This window comes from Bos taurus, chromosome 2, assembly GCF_002263795.3.
Source record: "Bos taurus isolate L1 Dominette 01449 registration number 42190680 breed Hereford chromosome 2, ARS-UCD2.0, whole genome shotgun sequence".
Taxonomy (NCBI): domain Eukaryota; kingdom Metazoa; phylum Chordata; class Mammalia; order Artiodactyla; family Bovidae; genus Bos; species Bos taurus.
The window spans coordinates 133,579,716-133,599,507 of NC_037329.1; the positions used below are offsets into that span (position 1 = coordinate 133,579,716).

General features: G+C 61.1%; 1 protein-coding gene across 5 annotated transcripts in view; it reads left to right on the forward strand.

Moving 5' to 3' along the window:
* UBR4 (ubiquitin protein ligase E3 component n-recognin 4) overlaps nt 1–9,789 on the forward strand; it is a 137,398-nt gene extending 127,609 nt beyond the window's left edge. For 4 of the 5 annotated variants that reach the window (XM_059893321.1, XM_059893328.1, XM_059893325.1 and 1 more), the window contains 5 exons: nt 107–301; nt 2,573–2,797; nt 6,009–6,099; nt 6,849–7,011; nt 9,203–9,789. In XM_059893321.1, the coding sequence (XP_059749304.1) occupies nt 107–301; nt 2,573–2,797; nt 6,009–6,099; nt 6,849–7,011; nt 9,203–9,267 (739 nt within the window). In that variant the 3' untranslated portion in view covers nt 9,268–9,789. The remainder of the gene's footprint in view (nt 1–106; nt 302–2,572; nt 2,798–6,008; nt 6,100–6,848; nt 7,012–9,202) is intronic. The other variant, NM_001205792.1, reaches the window with a different exon arrangement.
* The last annotated feature ends 10,003 nt before the right edge of the window (nt 9,790–19,792 follow it).

Genomic DNA, 19,792 nt, shown 5'->3' on the forward strand with positions numbered 1-19,792 from the left:
TGTGGGTGTAACCTTCGCACCCATCTGGCCGGCGGGGGCCCTGCCTTCCCAGCGGGTCTTCGCCGTGAAGCTGGCTTCCACTTCGCCATCTGTCCCCTTCTCCCAGGCACAACACTTACCTCCAGGAGTGCACGGGCCAGCGGGAGCCCACGTACCAGCTCAACATCCACGACATCAAGCTGCTCTTCCTGCGCTTCGCCATGGAGCAGTCCTTCAGCGCGGACACGGGCGGGGGCGGCCGGGAGAGCAACATCCACCTGATCCCGTACATCGTGCACACCGTGCTCTACGTGCTGAACACGTGCGTACCCGCCCGGGCCCCACGCGCCGCAGTCTGTCCCAGAGCGAGCGCTGGACCCCGGGCGGCATTTACTGAAGTAGGGACGTTTGCCTTTTTGGAGTCACTCAGGATGAAGCGGTAGACGCTTCCTTTTCCAGAGCAGTCTCATCTCCCTCCGAGGGCTGCATCCTAGGACTGACCTTGGGCCAGAGCGGGAGCAGGGAGCGGGAGAGGCCAAACCATCGAAGCTTCTGCTTCAGCATAGCCCCAGCTTGCAAGACTGTTCCCTCGGGTCAGGGCCAAAACAGACCGGCTGTTCCCGGTGAGGTGTCATGGCTGGAGGGCGCGGCAGGACCGAGGGCCTGGTATCCGTAAGTGCAGACTGGACTTGCTGTCCCCGCTTCCTCTCCAGTGAGTGAGGCTCTGGCGGCTGTGAGGGGGAGGGCGGCTGAGGAGGAAGATGGCGTCCCTGAGAGGGCAGAGAGTAGTCAGTCGTTCTGCCTCGCTTTAAAAAGCCAGCTGAAAGATGGATAGTGCTTAGCTCCTTGATTTGATTGAAATGGTTTTACGCCTTCTAGTGAGAGTCTCCCGTCCGTGGGGCAGGTGCCGACAGGTGGAGAGGCTGAGTCCAGCCCACCCGAGGCTGTTGCACTCAGTTCAGGCAACAGAGCGATCATTCTCTTACCCTTCCTGGTCTTCAGCAGAGTGATTTTCTCCTTCCCTCCCGTTTCCCCATGAGGTAGAAGGCCGCTCTGGAGATGGCAGTCTTCATTGTTAGAGAGGCGCTGGCGGGTCTCCACCCATCATGACCTCACCCGCTCAGCTGTTTAGACCAAGGAAACAGCCTGCGTTGTTGACAGCCTGAGCATTCCCATCGCCCTCGAGGTGCCTCAGGCCCGAGCAGCGCTCCCCGCCCCGGCCGTGGACCTCTAAGGGGCCCTTGTGTCTTCTTGGCAGCCGTGAGGTGGCAGGGGCTGCCCTGTTCTCTGGGAAGCGAAGCGGGCCTGGAGAGGCCGTGTGCTTTGCCTGGTGGAACAGAGCCCACGGCCTCAGGCGTCTCTGCGTCTCCCACGCCAGACGTGCATAACTCAGCTCTGGCCCCTTAGCTGGGGCGGCATGGCCTCCCGTTGTCTCGGTCCCCGAGGGCCCCGCCTCCTTCCTTCAGCGGCTCACGGCGTGTGAGCTTGGTCACGGGGGCTGGTTGAGCAGGGCTCACGGCCTTTGTATGTGAGGGCGAGTGTGTCACACGCACCGTGGGCCAGCGGAGTTGAGTGCATCCTGCGATGGCACGAAGCTTCTGGTTCCTGATTCTGAGTCTGGCGGCCCCTCCTGCCCCACTGCATCCCACCTGTGGAGCAGGAGAGGGCGTACTGTCCCTGTGCCCCCCCCCCCCCCCCAGCAGTGTCCGCAGCGCCATCCGCGGGCCTGGTGGCCTGGCGTGCGTGCCCACTTGTGTTGCGTTTTTACTTCCCTCCAGAGAATTAGGCCAGGGCGGCAAGCACTCTGGGTCTGAGAGCGCCATCCCGGTCTTAAGGGGAGAGTGGCCTCCCAGGGCCCACCCAAGGGCTTGCGGAAGCTTCCTGGCCAAGAGAGTGGGGATCCACGCTGGGGAGGCCGGGCCAGGCAGCCTGGTCGGAGCCCGGTCCCTCCCTTAACACGAGGTGGTAGCTGTCCCCCTGGGTTGCTGCGAGGATCGAACGCGATAACCTTAGCACACACCAGGCGGTGAAGTATGGTCACCGTTGTTACTGCAGTTCAGACGGGCGCGAGAACAAGAGGTAGGGCTCGCTGGAAGAATCTAGTCTAATGAAGGAGACAGGACAGGAGAGCCTTAAGAGAGCGAACCAGAAAGGCCTAGGAGAGACACCGGGGGCAAATGCCGTGTGGACAGTTAGCGTACTGAGACTCGTGGGGTTGGGGGCTGTGGTCCATGGGCTCAGTCAGAGACTCCAAACCAGTGACTTGAATCACATCACCTCATCCCCCAGGCCTTCAGATACCCTGATAAAGCGGTGCTGGCTGTCACGTTCCAGGGTCATTAGAACACTGAGATGGTGGAGGGTTTGTGAAAGTGCTGGTCACGTGCATATTGGAGTTGTGTGGAGCTGGACTGGGGGTGGGCAAGGAGGATACTGCCAAGCAGGACTTGGGGGGCGGGCTGCTCCGCTTGGAGAGGGGCGGGAGGGGCCGCCCGTTCAGGAAGCTTCCCAGCGGGAAGCCGAGCACACCCTCACCCCTCTTGCGGCTCGGGCCTGTGTCTGCCCTGCTCTCAGGGTGACCCCTTTCTTCCAGAACCCGAGCAACATCCCGAGAGGAGAAGAACCTCCAGGGCTTTCTGGAGCAGCCCAAGGAGAAGTGGGTGGAGAGTGCCTTCGAAGTGGACGGGCCCCACTATTTCACGGTCCTGGCCCTGCACGTCCTGCCCCCGGAGAAGTGGCGAGCCGTCCGTGTGGAGATCCTGCGGAGGCTGCTGGTGACCTCCCAGGCTCGGGCAGTCTCTCCAGGTGGAGCCACCAGGTTGGTACTTGCTTCGGGAAGCATCTGCTTGGGAGGTTGTTGCCTGGGCTCTGAAACCCACTCTGCAGGACTGGCTGAATGTCGGGTGCTGAGAGGAGGCCGCTCGTCAGCCTTTGGTTGACCCTCACCCCGCTCAGACTGTCTCACCGAGAGTCTCGGCCTGATGGCGGACAGATGCCGGCTGCCTCTGGGGCAGGTGTTCAGCCTCTAGAAGTGGAGCTGGGCTCACCTCTGGGAAATACCTCAGGGAGGAAGCCACCCAGGCACCGTGTGAAGCCTCTCAGGAGAAGAATTCGGGCCGGCAGGTGGCTGGGACAGGCAGTCCGGTTTTCCGAATCTTGCTAGTCCCGGCTTAAACTAGCCAAGCCTCAGGGCTGTGCTCGGGAGCTTCTTTTCTGACACTGAGTGTGGCATCTCTCTCCTTGCTCACGTTCCTCTCCCGTCTGCCCCGCGTTCCGTGAGCCTGTCCTCTGTCTCTGCTGTTGGACACCTCCCGAAGAAGGGGGGCATTTCAGGAAGGAAGCGGTCTTCATTTTCATGACCCTGTGTTGTGATTTGGGTCATCAGGGAGGTGTCTTGAGGGAAACAGCTGCAAATGATAACATGGACTGTTGGGCCTGCATGGATTGCCGCACTCCAGGTGGGGCCCGTCACGCGGCTCTCGGCCTGGGGTGGCCCCAGCCATCTGCATTCTCAGGCTGCAGAGTAGGGTGTGGGTTGGTGGCTTGCTTCTGCCCCTTGAGGGAAACCTGCTTCGCTGTGGGGAGTGCCTAGGGTTCAAGGGGACATTTCCAACAGGGGCACAGAGGAGGAGCTTTAGGCCCCAGTGGTGACAAGCCAAGTGGAAACACCCGTGGGCCTGCATTTCGCACCTGGTGTCTCCACTCCGTCAGCTCGTTTATCACGCCGGTAGTTGTGGGCACCTCCTGGCCCAGAGAGCAGGTTGGAGCTCTGCTGGTGGATCCCCCTGCCCCCATTCCAGACCAAGCACTTCCCAGGGTTTCCCAAGAGCCTGAAGCATTATTAGTTAGCTTGTTTTATTGTTGTCGAAGGATAGCTCAGGAATCAGCCCGTAGCTCACTCCTAGGAATCAGAAAGTTAGACATGGGAGGTACTGAGTTGTGGATGAGCAGAGTTGGCCTGCGTCCACAGCGCAGAGCGGCTGCTCACTGGGCGCAGGGCCTCGGTGACAGGTGTGAAACCCGTGCCCACAGGAGCTGTGCGGCGTTCACTTAGGAGACTGGAATTCATTACTGTCCCGGGCAGTTCAGGAAAAGCCGATCTGGTCACAGCTTAATTAGGAGATCCAGCGTGAGCTGGCCCGTGAGCTGCCGTTTTCTCTGCAGCAATTTGGTCACCTTCACTGATGAGCCTTAAGTAATTAAGTCAGGCAGGGCCACCCTGGATTCCTGCCACCAAAGCATAAGAGCAGCGCAGGCAGGGCGTGGGGGTGTGAGCGGGGCGGCGGGGCAGTGGGACTCCAACGAGGAGGGCGCGCGAGCGGCCCCTGGAGGGCGGGGCGGTGGGGGTGTGAGAGGGACGGCCGGGCAGCGGGACTCCTCCAAGGAGGGCGCGCGAGCGGCCCCTGGAGGGCGGGGCAGTGCTGCCCAGCAGCTTCCTGCTGAGTCTATTGTGCGGGAAGGTGGCAGATACACGGAATCTGGGAATTTGCATAAAGTTGCTTTCTCCTGCGGGTTTCACATTCAGGAAAGAGTCTTCTGCGAGGAACTTGCCAGCATTTAAGCCTGGGACGTTCCTAGACGTCCGTCAGAGCCTCCCTGTTGCCGCCTGCCAGCACGCAGACCTGCAGGGACAGAGCTCCCGCCCTGCCTCCAGGCCCACCCCGCAGCAGGCCTCCCTTTAGACCACGTGTGTGCACGCGCTGTGGGAGGGGAGGAGGCGGGCGCTCTGGAGAGGCTGGGGGCGGCGGGGTACAGGTAGCATGCTTTAGCAAGCGGCGCCGTCCCCGTTGTCCTTTTACTTTGGTTAAGAGCTTAAACGTTTACTGAGTGCAGGTGTGGATGGCTTGTCCTGTGCTCAGTCCCTTCACTCGAGGCCCATACGGACAGCGTGCTTTTAGCCTCTTAAATGAATGACGTCTGTGCTTGTCTTAGAGTCTCGCGGTTATAAACACCTGTGCTGTGCGTGCACACACATTTTAGTACCAAGTCTGGTCCCTTTGGTTGCAAGCTCTGTTTCAAGGGGTAGAATCTCCATGACAAGGGTTTCTCTAGCCTTTCCAGACAACACCTACCCTAGATCTTGGGTCGTAGAGATGGAACCCTGGCACCAGCACTTCACCCCCTGTGTGGAGAGGACTGGCCTTCCTGGCTTTCACGCTGGCTGTGCCTTCTGTAACCATTCCTGAGGCCCAGAGTGTCTGCCAAGAAGGCAGTGGACACTGCTGCCACCAGGACCCCTGGGTATTCCTGGCCGGTCTCTAACCCTGAACTGAATCACTGGATGAGGTGACAGTGATGCAGGTCAGGAGCCCAGGGGTGTGGCGAGCAGTTCCGGGATTATGCGGGGATTTAGGAGGTGTCGGGTGTTTGCAGCTCCCGTCCCAGTCGTCACTGTTGCTCAAAACCAGCTTTCCACCAGCTTCTGTTTTTCAACACGGCACGTGGTTGATAAGTTACTGTGCGTGGCTAGTTGAGGTAAAATTCCCCTGGTGGGAACGTGAGGACCAAAGCAGAGCCTTTGTTTCCTCCTGCACTTACTAGATCCCGTCAAGTTTGAGAGCGTGTGTGGGGCTGAACCCAGGGAAGCGCGGGCTCCGCCTCGTCTCCTGGGGGCAGTAGTAGCCTTTTGGCTGCCGCGCCTGTAGCTTCTCTCCCCCTCTCCCCGACTCGGCAGGGTCACGGCTGAGGTGCCATGCACGGGACATCTGGTCTTGTGGTGAATAAGCCACGGGCCCTAGTGCCTCAGGAGCTCTCGCCCCGGCTGCTTTCCTCTGAGAAGATGGCTGAGGGGGCTGGATTGAGGGGCGTGACTCCCAGGGTCCTTTCCGCTCCCGGAGCACGGGGCTTGACTCTTTTCCAGAAGATGGCTGAGGGGGCTGGATTGAGGGCGCGTGACTCCCAGGGTCCTTCCCGCTCCCAGAGCACGGGGCTTGACTCTTTTCCAGAAGATGGCTGAGGGGGCTGGATTGAGGGGCGTGACTCCCAGGGTCCTTCCCGCTCCCGGAGCACGGGGCTTGACTCTTTTCCAGGCTGACAGACAAGGCGTTGAAGGACTACTCAGCGTACCGCTCTTCCCTTCTCTTTTGGGCCCTCGTTGATCTCATTTACAACATGTTTAAGGTAAGGCGGCCCTGGGAGCGTGGCTGGGCTTGGCAGGCACGTGGACGTCCGTGTGGCAGCTCTGGCCCTGCCTCGGCCTCCGGCTCCACCAGCTCCCCCGGGAGACAGGCTGCGCCCGCCCGCCGTGGGAGGGTTTCCCGTGGCTTAGACCCTGCCGTGAGTGCATTTGTGTCCACGGCCATTCCATCCCTGTGCCCCCGTCTGCTGCTGCTGCGGACCCTCCCCTTCAGGCGGGTGCCGCCGCCCCACCCCCACAGTCACCCTTCAGTGGTCGCTCTCGTACCTTTCTTGGAGCAAGTCCGTGGCCTTGTGTGAGCGTAACTTCTTCCAGCACAGCTTATATTAGCTTGGCCAAAAGGTTTGTTCCGTGAGATGGTGCGGAAAAACCCGAACGCACTTTTGGTCACCCTTAAGATAGGGTTCCTCCTCTCTGCCTGGAGAGAGGGTTTACGGCCGGCTCCTTCCATCATCTGGGAGAAACAGCTCCGTTAAAGCGTGTTGGCGAGCCCCTCTCCTGGGGACGTGCTGGTGTGGAAGGTGTGGGAGGAGAGGGCGTGTGCCTGTCGAGGCGCGTAGCTTCCCAGGACTCGAGCCTGAGCGGGGCTGCGCGAGGGGTGGCCGGAAGCTGTGCTGCTCCGGGAAGCAGGGCACATGCCCCCGGGAGAACGCGGGTGTGACGGGCGGGCGCGCTCCCTCCCTCCTCGGCTGGGGCCCCGGTGACCGCCCGGTCCGTCTCCTGCTGCTTGTAGAAGGTGCCGACCAGCAACACGGAGGGAGGCTGGTCCTGCTCTCTGGCCGAGTACATCCGCCACAACGACATGCCCATCCACGAGGCCGCGGACAAGGCCCTGAAGGCCTTCCAGGAGGAGTTCATGCCGGCGGAGACCTTCTCAGAGTTCCTCGACGCCGCCGGTCAGTGTCAAGGGTTTTCATCTTCACAGACCATAGTGGGGCTGGCCGTTGCTTTCATCTTCGTACGCGGGGAGAAACAGGCGAGAACCAGCCTGTGGGTGACCAGCAGGAGGTCTGGGGGAGCTGTGTGCCTGCCAGCTCACTGGCTAACAAGATGCAGCCGTGACGTGGGGCTCCGTTCAGCCCAGGCACTGTGTCCATCGCGCACGCGTTTCCGCGGTACGCAGGGCAGCCGGTGTGAGGTGGAGCTGTGGTTATCCCCATTTTACAAGGTGGGATAACCGAGGCTTTGATGATTGAACAGGTTCCCAGTGGGAATGCCTGGAAAAATCACTGGAGCCCCTTTGACTTCCGACTGTTACAGCAGTTCACAGAGTTAACATGGAGCTTGCCTGTCTTCCTCCTGCCTCTTGGGGATCCAGACATCGTGTGTCACAGCTGCCCCGGGGAGGTGTGGGCAATACCAGCTCTGCTTCCTGAGATAAATAGGGTCGAAGGAGAGCAGAGAGCATCTCTGCTCATAGGCGCAGGGCAGCACCTCGACCTGCCGTCACACGAGGTGTCCCCAGACAGGTCCTCACCCCCTGCTGGGAAAACTGAAGTCCAGTGTTGACTCTGGAGTACAGGTTCTGTGGGCAACAAACCTGCCATCCTAATTGCGAGCATGAAAATGTGTTTGATTTCATGACGCAGCAGGTGACAGCAGGGGGAGGGCCTTGGGCCGGTGCTGAGGACACCCACCCGGAGTGAAGGCCCCGTGCGGGCTGTGGGCACGGCCGGCCTTTGCATGGTGGGGCTCCCAGAGCCAGAGCGCAGGGCTGTGCCTGCCTCACTCCTGTGAGCTGCTTCCTTTTTTGCCTGGCATTTATAATGGGAATCTTGTCAAGTGTAAGAGAAGGAAAAACATCTCTCCACACTGCCCTGTCTAAGCGCAGGCCTCCGCCGGCATTTGCCAGGCTGTCTTCCGGGAGGGAAACGCTCAAGCATTGGAGGGTGCTCCGTGTGAATTCCTCTCTCTGCCCGCATGAAGTTCCCCGGCCTGGGCCCGCCTTCCGGGTCAGCCGTGTGTTGCAACGGCCCCGGGGCAGCCCTGCTGGACACGCCTCTGTGGGTCTGCTGCCCCCTGAGTCGTCTGGTCATCAGGGCTTGGCACTGCTCACCTCCGTTTCTTTGTTAACTTCACTCGATGCTCTCAGGAGAGTCTTTTCAGCCTAGACACTTTACCTTGGCTGCTCTCTTTGCTTTTCATCAGGAATCAATCCTGAACGAGAGCAGGTAGCCTCGTGTCTGTGTCCTTAGGGCCCAGTGCCATGCCTGTTGTCCAGGGATCTGGGGAGCATCAACAGAATGGCAGTCTGAGCCAGAGGAGGAGGGGGTGGGCACGGGAAGGAGGGGCTTCGCGTCAGCCCCGGGCAGGGAGAGCAAGGCCCGGTCAGGCGGGGCGGGAGCCTCTGCCCCTTCCACTCCGAGCGCAAGCGTTCATAGTCCCCTTTATTGCTTTGTTCAAACTGGTAGAAAATTTCAGAACATCAGACACACCCTCTTGAAACGCAAGGACAGGAGCATCTTCCAAAACCAACAAGAACCGGTGGGAGCCGCTGTCCCTCCGTTAGTGGGGCTGCTGGGAGACACCTCCGGGTTGACAGCCCACGTTGGTCAAACGTGAACCCTGTTTGTGAGGGACAGGCAGGGCTGTGGGGGGCCCGATGCTGTGCCTACCGTGCTTTCCTGAAGTGGCCTTGTCTGACCCCTGGCCCCTGATCTGGCGGTGGAGGGAACGGGGCTCCCCTGGCTCCCTCTGGCACCAGGCCCTAGACCCGGGCTTGGGTCCCACCCCCGAGGGCAGTGGGCTCGGCCTTTCTTGGCCCTCGGTCCCCCTCCGAAGCTGAAGGCCGCAGACACGCTCTCCAGAGGCCCCTCCATCGTGCTCTGCGTCACAGTGGACTTGCAGGCTCCCTGCAGGGTCCAGGGACCCAGCTTTAGCGTCTCCACTCTTGGGAGATCATGAGTGCGGCGCCCCTGACCGGCGAGCGAGAGTTTGCTCGGTGACCGTCTCCCGGCGTCTCTGGGCTCCAGGGAGCAGCCGGTCGGAGCTCGTCGGAGCCCTGTGTGTTCTCCACAAGGACGCGGCCGCCGTGACTCTGGCTGGGCCATGCGTGCCACGGCTAAGCAGCCCCCGCCTGTTTTCCAGGTCTCTTGTCAGAAGTCACGGATGCAGAGAGCTTCCTGAAGGACCTGTTGAACTCAGTGCCCTGAGCCCCACGCGGAGAGCGGTCGACAGAGACGGAAGCTGCCTGCCTGCGCCCTCGGTGTCCCTCCTCCCGCGCCATCCCCTGGGGCGCCACGTCACTGCTCCCCGCTCCCTCCCTCCTCCCGGAGCGGCTTGGGGTCTTAGGCTTCCCGTTGTGTCTCCTGTGTGTGGTGCGCTAGCTCTGAAATTGTCTGTAACCCAAGCTGTCGAAGGACTTGCACATACCTGGGCGCCACGCTGTGTCCTGGCCCACTGAGCCCTGCGTGTGCACATGTTGAGAAATAAACGAGTGACTTCATACCCGTTGGAAGGAAGGTGCTGCTGTGCTCGAGCCCCTCCTCGGTGACACAGGCCGAGTGCGTCTCCTTGCCTGCGTGGCCCTTGCCGGCGTCGGCAGGGAGCTCCGCGTGCGTCACGTTTGCGGCCTCTTCTTGGCTCCAAATGGAGCCTGTCTGTCCTCAGCCAGCAAGTTGGGGCACCTCGTTTGACGGCTGTGATCGTCCCTGAAATAAATGCCTTGGCTTCTCTTTCCGTTGTTTGGGCCTGAAGAGCTGAAGCCCAGAGACACGTGATTTTCTAGTCCCCGGCCGAAGGTGGTCTCTGCACAGTCGGGCGCTGGTCTTTCTGCAGCAGAGGGTGTATGGCATTCGAATTGAGAACCCTTCGGCCACGTCTCTGCAGGGTCGCCATGTTGGGGAGAGGCCTGAGGCAGACTCAGGGTGATGAGGAGCCGCCCTTTATGAGCACCGTCTCTGCCAGGCGTGTGTGTGTGTGTGTGTGTGTGTGTGTGTGTGGCAGACTCAGGGTGATGAGGAGCCGCCCTTTATGAGCACCGTCTCTGCCAGGCGTGTGTGTGTGTGTGTGTGTGTGTGTGTGTGTGTGTGTGTGTGGCTGAGGCAGACTCAGGGTGATGAGGAGCCGCCCTTTATGAGCACCGTCTCTGCCAGGTGTGTGTGTGTGTGTGTGTGTGTGTGTGTGTGTGTGTGTGTGGCAGACTCAGGGTGATGAGGAGCCGCCCTTTATGAGCACCGTCTCTGCCAGGTGTGTGTGTGTGTGTGTGTGTGTGTGTGTGTGTGTGTGTGTGGCAGACTCAGGGTGATGAGGAGCCGCCCTTTATGAGCACCGTCTCTGCCAGGCGTGTGTGTGTGTGTGTGTGTGTGTGTGTGTGTGTGTGTGTGTGTGTGTGTGGCAGACTCAGGGTGATGAGGAGCCGCCCTTTATGAGCACCGTCTCTGCCAGGTGTGTGTGTGTGTGTGTGTGTGTGTGTGTGTGTGTGTGTGTGTGGCCTGAGGCAGACTCAGGGTGATGAGGAGCCGCCCTTTATGAGCACCGTCTCTGCCAGGCGTGTGTGTGTGTGTGTGTGTGTGTGTGCGTGCGCGCGTGTGTGTGTGTGTGTGTGTGCGCGTGCGCGTGTGTGTGTGTGTGTGTGTGTTTATTTCTAGTCTTTTCTAGCAGCCCTGCAGGAGGGCGCTGTGAGCCCACGTCACTCACTTAAAGCTCCCGGCCGGTTGCTGCTGCAGCGGATGCCTGTGCCTCTGAGGCCGTGTCCTGAACCGCTGTGGCAGTTGCCTCCGGGGGCTGGGAGCCCTGCTTCCCCACGTCGGTGGGCAGCAGCGCTCTCTCGGGGCAGCAGCGCTCCCGTGAGCTTCTCCCCAGATCTCAGAGCAAGGCCAGTGTGACCGCGGGCTTGCGGGGAGGGAGGGCTTGCAGTGGCTGCCTCCTTCAGCTCCCTGTGGGCCGCTCTGCCTCCTGCCTCCCCGGGCTCGATGTCCGCTTTGTGTGGCTCCCCGCTCAGGCCAGACCGTTTGGGACAGAAGGCTTACCTAGGCATCTTCAGAGGACTCCCAGAGCCAGGACTTCGGCCCCCGCCCGAGCCCCCGACCACACACCACAGGCAGGCGTGAGTGTCCCCAGGGAGACAAAGGCGATTTGTTGCAAGAGCTGGGCTGGAGGCCCTGGCAGGCGGGCACGAGTGTGTGCTGAGTGCATGGGGGGGCCCAGGGGTGGGAACGGTGTCAGCTTGGCCCTGGGCACCCGCCCCTTCATTCACATCTCAGCTCTGCCCCCTGGAGTCTCCACACTCTCCCCGCCTGAAATGCAGTGTCGGTCTCCACGGGGTAGGCTGGTTGCCCGGTTCACGTCAGCTTACTTGCTGCCCTGTAGTAAGGAAATGCCTGTCCTTGTCACTGATGAACTCATCTGCAGTCTGTGGAACTTTGGCTTTAACAGACTCCGCGTCTCAGGTGGGGTCCACATACGTCGGGCTTTGGAGGTGGATGACGGGCCTTGGTCACTTGAGAACACTCGCTTCTCACCCCAAGCACAGCGATTTCGTTCCCTCTGGCAGGTCCATCGTCTCCTGCTCCCTGGTCTGTCCCGAGAGGCCTCCCGGGTCCACACTGCTATGCGGAGCTGCTCTTACGTAACCTCCTAGCAGGGAGTGAGCTGGAGCAGCCACATCTGGGCCAGCACGCCCCCGGGAGCGCGGGGGAGGGTGCGGGGTGAACAGACAGACTGGACCTGTACGCCGGGCACCATCGGAGGCTGAGCCGTGCACCTGGCCATGCCTCAGGGCCACAGGCTGACAGAGCACCTTCAGGAGCTCAGCCATGGCTTGGTTCCTTGGGCCGGCAGAGCCGGGGTCCCCAGAGCTCTTGAGGAGATGTTCGTTTCTTTTTCTCTGCCTTTTATTTTTTCACTTCTTGCAAAGGCCTCAGAACCTTGGCCCAGGCCATCAGTTGGCATCGAGCCCCTTGTTTGATGGTCACAGCTTTTCCTGGTTTCTTCCCAGGGTGCTTTCCAGCGGCCGCCTCAGTCACGGATGGCTGGCTGGCACGGAGGCCGTCCTGGTCTGTGACGGGTCCCAGGTGGGGCCCCTGGCGGAGCTTGGGCCGGGGTGGAGACTGGCCGAGGGTGAGACCTCGGCTCCCCCAGCCTGCGTCTCTCAAGGGCAGCGAAGGACGTGAGGTACCGGAGGAGCTGGTCCCCTCCCGTCCTGAGCCGTTTTCTGGGCTGACTGCTTCGTGGGTCCTTGTCTTTCTCAACAGGAGACCCCAGTGAGGGGGTCAGAGGACCCCAGGCTGGCCCTGCCTGATGGCTGCAGTGTTTAAGGCACTGGAGTCCACCTTCAGCAATAAAGCCTGAGACGGGGTGTCAGCCCCTTCTTCTAGAGCGAACGGCTAAGGCCTCGGGGCTCCTCAGCCGGGTTGCGTCTTTCCTGGCCCCCGGCCTTCCGAGTTCAGTGCTCTGCTCTGTGGGGGGCCGTATGGGGGTCAGGTGCCCCCTGCCACGAGGCCCCTCTGTCTGCCCCCACCCTCGGTTCCATTGGCCGAGACGCCGGGACTCTTCCCATTGGCGTTCCTGCGTCAGCCTCACGGGTTGGGGCAGGCAATCCACTTCTTCCCGCTCCCAGGTGAGGAGACGGCCAGGAAGTGGTCTGCCTGCTGGGAATCGGGGCAGGCGGGGGTGGGACTCCAAGCCCGTGTCTGCCTCGCTTGCCCATGTGCCCTCCGGTCTGGACTGTCCCCTTGGTGCGGGGTGCCGTGCAGGATGCTGAGGGCCCAGGGCCATGCCGACCGTCCGAGCGGTGGAGCTGAGACCCCCGTGAGCACGGGGGCGGTGGACACGGGGCGGCGGGTCAGTGCAGCTCCCCGCTGACCCGCCGAGTTGTCACAGCTGTCCTGCTGGTCTTGCAGCGAACCCCGGTGGAGCCTGGCCCCGGGTGCGTCCTGCTGCTTTGGCCGGGCGGGCCCGGGGGGACTGGGGCCAGCCAGAAAGGGAGATTGCTTCTGCCGTCTGGCTTTGAGTTGCAGCCTGGCTCTGGCCTTTGCTGTCCCTCTGCCTGCAGCCCTCAACCTGCCTCCTCCCTGACCCCACGTGGCCTGGCTCCTGCCGCCCCTCCACCCAGCCCTCCACCATCCTGGCTGCCAGGACAGGTGCTCAGCAGCACGCGTGTGGCCATGCATGTGCCATCTGCCCTCATGCCAGCCCCGTGCTTCGGTGATCGCTGTCTGCTCCAGGTCACTTGTGTCTCTGCAGCTCGCGGTCCTTGCCCGGCTGCTCCCTTCCTGCCCGTCCTTGTCTGCCGCCCGATCGTGACCTCAGAGCCTGGCGCGGGCTTGTGTGCTGCCAGCTGGCCCCCTTTGCTCCCACGCGAGCCTGGAACCTCCCGGCAAGGCATGTGCCGGCAGGGCTCTTCCCCCGGGGCTCAGCATGTGGGTGCTCCCCTGCCCTCCAGAGCCCAGGGCTGTACCTGGTGGCATGGGCCAGGCCGGAGCCCTCTGCCGCTTAGCTGTGCCCCTCTGCTGGCTTCAGAGCTGGGAAAGGTGCCCTCTGGCCCCTCGGCCAGGACAGTGGGGCACACGGGATGGAGGCCTGCCCGAGGCCCGCAGCCTCAGTCCTTGTCCTCCCGTATCCCGGGCTGACAGAGTCAGGCACTTAGGCGGTCACCCCGGGTGTGTGAAGGCTTTCCACAGTCTGGCCGACTCTGAAGAGAGGATAAAGGGGGCAGCTCTCCAGGGAGAGGGTGGCGGTTGGAGGGTGGTGCCTGCTGAGCACTGCCCACGTGTGCCCACAAGCCTCCGCATCCAAAGCAGGCCCCGCGCTTCCTGCCTCTCAGGGGAGAGGGTGGTTGCTGGGGTGCCCTGGGCAGGAGAGCTGCAGTCCCTGCTGCTGAGAGAGCCTGATGGGGGCTGCTGGACGGGGCCAGAGTCCACCCCAGGGTTTACGGGGGCATCAGTGAGGGGCCCAGGGGAAGTGCTGTCCCTGGGGTAGGCACCCTGGGCGTTGGCAGGGCGGGGGAGACTGGGCCCTCTAGTTGCTCTGTTTTTATTTGGTTTTTGGCCACCCTGCGTGGTGCCAGGGATCTCAGTTCCCCAACCAGGGATTGAACCCACACCCCGTGTGTTGGAAGCACAGTCTTTTTTTTTTTTTTTGGAAGCACAGTTTTAACCACTGGACCACAAGGGAAGTCCTCTAGTGGCTGTTCTTGAGACTCTGTCCGGTCCCTCCGCCATCTCTGCCCCAGGAGGACCTTGTTAACCCAGCTCCAGCTGTCCCCTTGCCTGCCCCAGCCTCCAAGGGGGGCTGCTTGCCCCCCGTCAAACTGTTAACGGGCTTAGATACTTGGGGACTGGAGAAGGCTCTTGAGAGTCCCTTGGACTGCACAGAGATCCAACTGGTCCATCCTAAACGAGATCAGTCCTGAATATTCATTGGAAGGACTGATGCTGAAGCTGAAACTGCAGTACTTTGGCCACCTCATGCGAAGAACTGACTGATTTGAGAAGACCCTGATGCTGGGAAAGATTGAAGGCGGGAGGAGAAGGGGATGACAGAGGATGAGATGCTTGGATGGCATCACTGACTCAATGGACGTGAGTTTGAGTGAACTCTGGGAGTTGGTGATGGACAGGGAGCCCTGGCGTGCTGCAGTCCATGGGGTCGCAAAGACTCGGACACGACTGAGCAACAACACTTGTTTACTGAGCCCCTGCACTGTGCCGGGCCTGACTCCTGGGCTCCTGTGTACTTCTGCCTCCCAGATGAGGCACCTGAGGCTCAGAGAGGCGAGCTCGCCTGCCCAAGGCCGCCTGGCCTGTAAGTGGGGTCTGCTGCCATGTAGTCCGCCTGAGCCCCACTCGGTCACCTGGTCCCGTTCCCCATCCGGTCTGGGCACGGATGTGATTGGGTGGGCCCTGCTCCCAGCTGGAGGCCCCGGCCTGGCCCCGCGCTCCCGGGGGCAGCCGCCTGCTCGTTCAGGGGCTGGGGTCCCAGCCGCGGAGGCAGGGTGCCTGCACGCAGCCCAACGGCACCACTCCGTGCCTCTGCTGGCTCCGGAAGTGGTGGGTCCTTCACCCCGTGCGGACACCGGGCCTCCTCCCCTCCTGCTCCCGGCAGCTGAAAGGGCCCGGCTGCCTCAGGAGTGGACTCGGGGTCCCCGCCCGCAGGTAGCGGCCCCTCTACCCTTCACCCTTCCCTTCCTCTGCTCTCAGCCCTGCTGTTCGGGACTCTGCCCACACCTGACCGTCACTTCCCTTCTCCTGACTTGAGGAGGTGGGCATTGTTAGTTCTGTTACAAAGAGGACATTCAGGCTCAATGATGGGAGTCCTCACCCAAGGCAGGTGTTCTGATTAGGGTTGCCGAATGAAATTCTGGGTGCTGAGCCAAATTTAAATTTCAGATAAACCACAAAAAAATTTTTTTTTTTATAAATAGCCCCCCAGTGACTGCACAGAACAGGTTTTGTTTGTTTTAGTTTAAGGATAGCCCATGCCATACTTGGGATATAGTTATACTGAAAAAAAAAAAATTGCTCATCATTTATCTGAAATTCAAATTTAACTGCACCGCCTGCATTTTTCTTTGCTGTGTCTGACAACCCTAGCTCACGTGGTTGTTGAACACACAGTTTAAGCAAACTCAGGCCCTGATCACAAGGAAGCCCCCCTCCACTTCCATGGAAGAGACATGACCCATGGCAGGGGCTTCAAGGGAGCAGGCTGAAAGCTGGGAAGAGCCTGGCGTGTCGGGGGGACTCCTGGGGCCAAGGGGAGCCTGCAGTGGTGCGCAGGCGAGGCAGGCTCCAGCAGCCTCAGCTCCGGGGCGTCTGCAGTGGCTTCCCCATCACAGGAGGCTGCAGAGACACTGTGGGCTGGCCCAAGGCCCTCCCCAAGCTGCTCAGCGTGGCAGTGGGGTGAGGGCCTGCGGGGGGAGGGTTGGGGGGAAGGGCTTGGGGTCAGAACTGGCTGTGCAACCTCAGGCCAAGCCCTTTAGCTCTCTGGGTCTCAGTTTCTCCACATCTGAGGTGAACACGCCTCTTTGGGTTAAGCACGAGAGTGCTTGTGCAGCCCCAGGCTCGGGAGGCTCTGGAAGTGCGAGTTGGTAGAGTCACCCCCAGAAAGGCTTTCACAGACCTGGGTGGGTTCCCTCCACAGCAGGGCTCCTACAATGACGAGAGCTGTTTGGAGGTAGCCTCCCATCACAGGAGACATCCAGGAAGAGGTCGCGTATGCTACGTGGAGGCAGGGAATGGGAGCGTGAGGATGCCAAAGGTCATTTCCGACTCTAAAGCCAGGACAGCAGGTGGGAACTTTAGGGGCTTCGGAGTCAGACCATCATGGGTTTTCATTCTGGCTCCTCTGCCTCTTAAAACTCAATATTAAAAAAACTAAGATCATGGCATCTGATCCCATCACTTCATGGTAAATAGGAGGGGAAAAAGTGGAATCATTGACAGATTTTATTTACTCAGGCTCCAAAATCACTGCAGATGGTGACTGCAGCCATGAAATTCAAAGACGCTTTCTCCTTGGAAGGGAAGTTATGACCGACCTAAACAGCATGTAAAAAAGCAGAGACACCTATTTGCTGACAAAGGTCTGTCTAGTCAAGGCGTCATGTATGGATGTGAGAGTTGGACTATAAAGAAAGCTGAGTGCCAAAGAACTGATGCTTTTGAACTGTGGTGTTGGAGAAGACTCTTGAGAGTCCCTTGGACTGCAAGGAGATCCAACCAGTCCATCCTAAAGGGGATCAGTCCTGGGTGTTCACTGGAAGGACTGATGTTGACGATGAAACTCCAGTACTTCCACTTGATGCAAAGAGCTGACTCATCGGAAAAGACCCTGATGCTGGAAAAGATTGAGGGCAGGAGGAGAAGGGGACGACAGAGATAAGATGGTTGGATGGCATCACCGAGTCAATGGACTTGAGTTTGGGAACGTCCGGGAGATGGTGAAGGACAGAGAGGCCTGGCGTGCTGCGGTTCATGGGGTCACAAAGAGTCAGACACGACTGAGCAAGCGAACAGCGGCCTCTGTCCCTGGCAGGCAGCTTCTCCCCACGGTCGTCAGGCCCCTTTAAAGACCGTGAGCAGGTCACACTTGTGACCATGGTTGTAAAGTGCCTAGTTCAGCGTATCTGCCAAAGAACTGTGAGTTCTTAAGAAGTGCCAGCCCGAGGTGGGATCGAGGCTTCTGAGGCGCGATTCTCAGGGCCCTCCTGGCTGTGCCTTGCTGCCCGCCCTCGAGTGGGGCAGGGCTGCGGACAGAGGGGCTCTCAGGCTTCTCAGGGTCCGAGGGGTTCGTGGGGAGGCGGTAGAGCAGGCACCCCAGGGCCCCAGCCCTGGCTCACGGCGTCCGGTCACTGCAAACACGGGCCTGCCTGTGCCCCGCGGCCGGGGCCACCTCTGCCGACCCACAAATCCGTCCCACACTCATTCTCTTTTCTTGGCATTCCTGGCTCTGCTTTCAGAGTCTGGGCAACCGGGCAGGGAGGCTGGGGAAGCAAAGGCCTTGGCAGCCTTCATGGAGAGTGAGGCAAGGCCCGCAGGACTTACAGGTGAGGACCCGAGGCCACAAACCAGGACAGCTCTCTCTGCCTGTCTTATCCGGCTTGGGAGCTGGGGAACGGGAACTATGGGGAAGTTTGGCCTCTGTCCACGCAAGGTCTCGTCCCAGCCCCGCCTCTCAACACCCCTGGGGGAAGATGGCGTCACAGCCCTGGGCCTCGGTCTCCTCATCCATAAAAAGGCACCACTCATCCCGAGAGCAGAATTAAACGATTATGACCATGAAGCCCATGGCACAGCGCTGCCCCTGAAGAGCACGTGGCCGCTTTGGGGAGCTGCCCCAAGCCCGTCACAGAGCAGGGTCAGCAGACACATCCACCGGGCCCCCCGCCGTGTCCGAGCCAGGCCTCCAGGAGAGCAGAGAGGCCCGAGTCCTCGTGCACAGGTGGGGCCCTGAGAGAGGGAGAAGCCACCTCCGGTTAGGGGTGGTGTCCCGGCATCAGGGGAGGGCTGCTTGGAGGGGTGGCCTTTGAGACAGGTTCCTGAGTGGACAGGGCAGAATCTCCAGGGGGTGGGGCAGCTGTGGGGGGTGGGTGGAGGCCAGCCCCTGAGGGCCCGGGCATTCTCACAGCCAGCGGGGGCACTAACCGGGGCCAGGCCTGGTGCCGGGCGTGCGGGCGATGGGACCCGGATATGCTGCCGGTGTGGGGTGCCTGAAGGTGGGGGGCGTGCAGGGCAGGGGGCAGGTGGCCTGGCTGTGGCAGACAGGACCTCTGCGGGACCAGGGCACGCCTCAGGCCCTGCTGGGCTCTCTCTCTCTTGTGTGGGAGGATTGGACGAAACCAGGCCTTCCCTCGGTGCTCCTGGAAGCTCCTAGACAGGCCTTAACCCTCCTTCCCCAAGGGCCATTAGGGAGCTGGGCGATGAAGCAGATCCCGGGCCAGCCCCCCACATGACGTGGGCGTGAGGACGGTCCCGGAGTGGCAGGCGGCCCGCTCCCCCAGCGGGCCTCCTTCCGCCCCTCTCCCCGCCCAGCTCAAGCAGGCTCACCCCCACACTCCCTCCCGAGCCCTCCTCCTCCTCCCCGCTTCTGAGCCTTACATGCCTCCACCCACTCAGCCACTTACTACCCATTTACAGATGGGAACGTGGAGGCCTGGGTCACGGTGATACGAGGACCTTGCAGGGCAGGCCCTGGCTTCCAGAGGCTGACGGCTGCCTTTTTCTTTGGTAGTCTTTGTATTCTAGGAGGTCTCCACCACCCATCTTTTCCCCACAGCAATGGGGTTGTGCAGAGCCCAGGTCGGTGGTCTTCTAGAATGTTCCTCAGCAGGATCCGTCTGTTTCACTGAAGTGTTGTTGAACTGGTTCCTCTACCTGCTCCTGTCCTGTTACCAGAAGTCAGGTCGATGGACTGGATGAGGGTCCCGTAATAACCTCCCAGCACGCGAGGCTGAGCCTGGGACCATGCCAGACCCTCATGTCCAAGTGCCGATGCTGTTCATCTGACCGCCGGCTGCTCAGCTTCTGTCCCCTCCTTGGCCTCTCAGCACCTCCTCTGTGCCAGGCCTGGGGGATGGGGACAGTCATGGGTCATGTCCCTCCTGACGTCGGCCCCGAAGGAGCACGGTCAGCCCCGAGCCCCCGAGTGGATGGGAGGGTGGACCCGGTGATAGGACGGACATGGCCTGGTAGGGAGAGGAGGCTGGGCCAACGGCAATGGGAGGAGATGCCTGGGCTGAGTCCTAACAACCAGAGAGACAGACTGCGAGTTGGGGGGCAGGGGTTGCATGGCAGGGGCAGCCGGGGAAGAAGGTTCCAGGCAGGAGAGCAGAGAAGAGGCGTGAGGCCAGGGCAGGAGGAGTCCTTGTGGGGGAATCCGGGTGAGAGGGAGCCTCGGGCTTGCCCCTCGGGAGGGAAGTGCTGCCCGAAGCCTAGACGCTCTGAGACCTGGGTGGCTGTGAATGCACCCCCAGCCCTTCCCAAGGTTGATGCGAGGCCTCCTCCCGGGTGAGGACAGCTCAGCTGCCCCCCGGCACCCCCCGCCCCGTCCTGTCTCCTCTGTGACATCTCTGTCTAGCATGCCTGCCAACCCAGCCGGCATAAAACTTGCTCAAAACGGCCCTCCTCCTCCCCCTTCCTCTCTCCTCCCAGCTCAGCCCCTCTCCAGGAAAGCCCCGCTGGTAAAACAGGAGTCTTTCCAGGCTCCCGGTGTCTTGGCAGAAGGCATGTGGCCCCA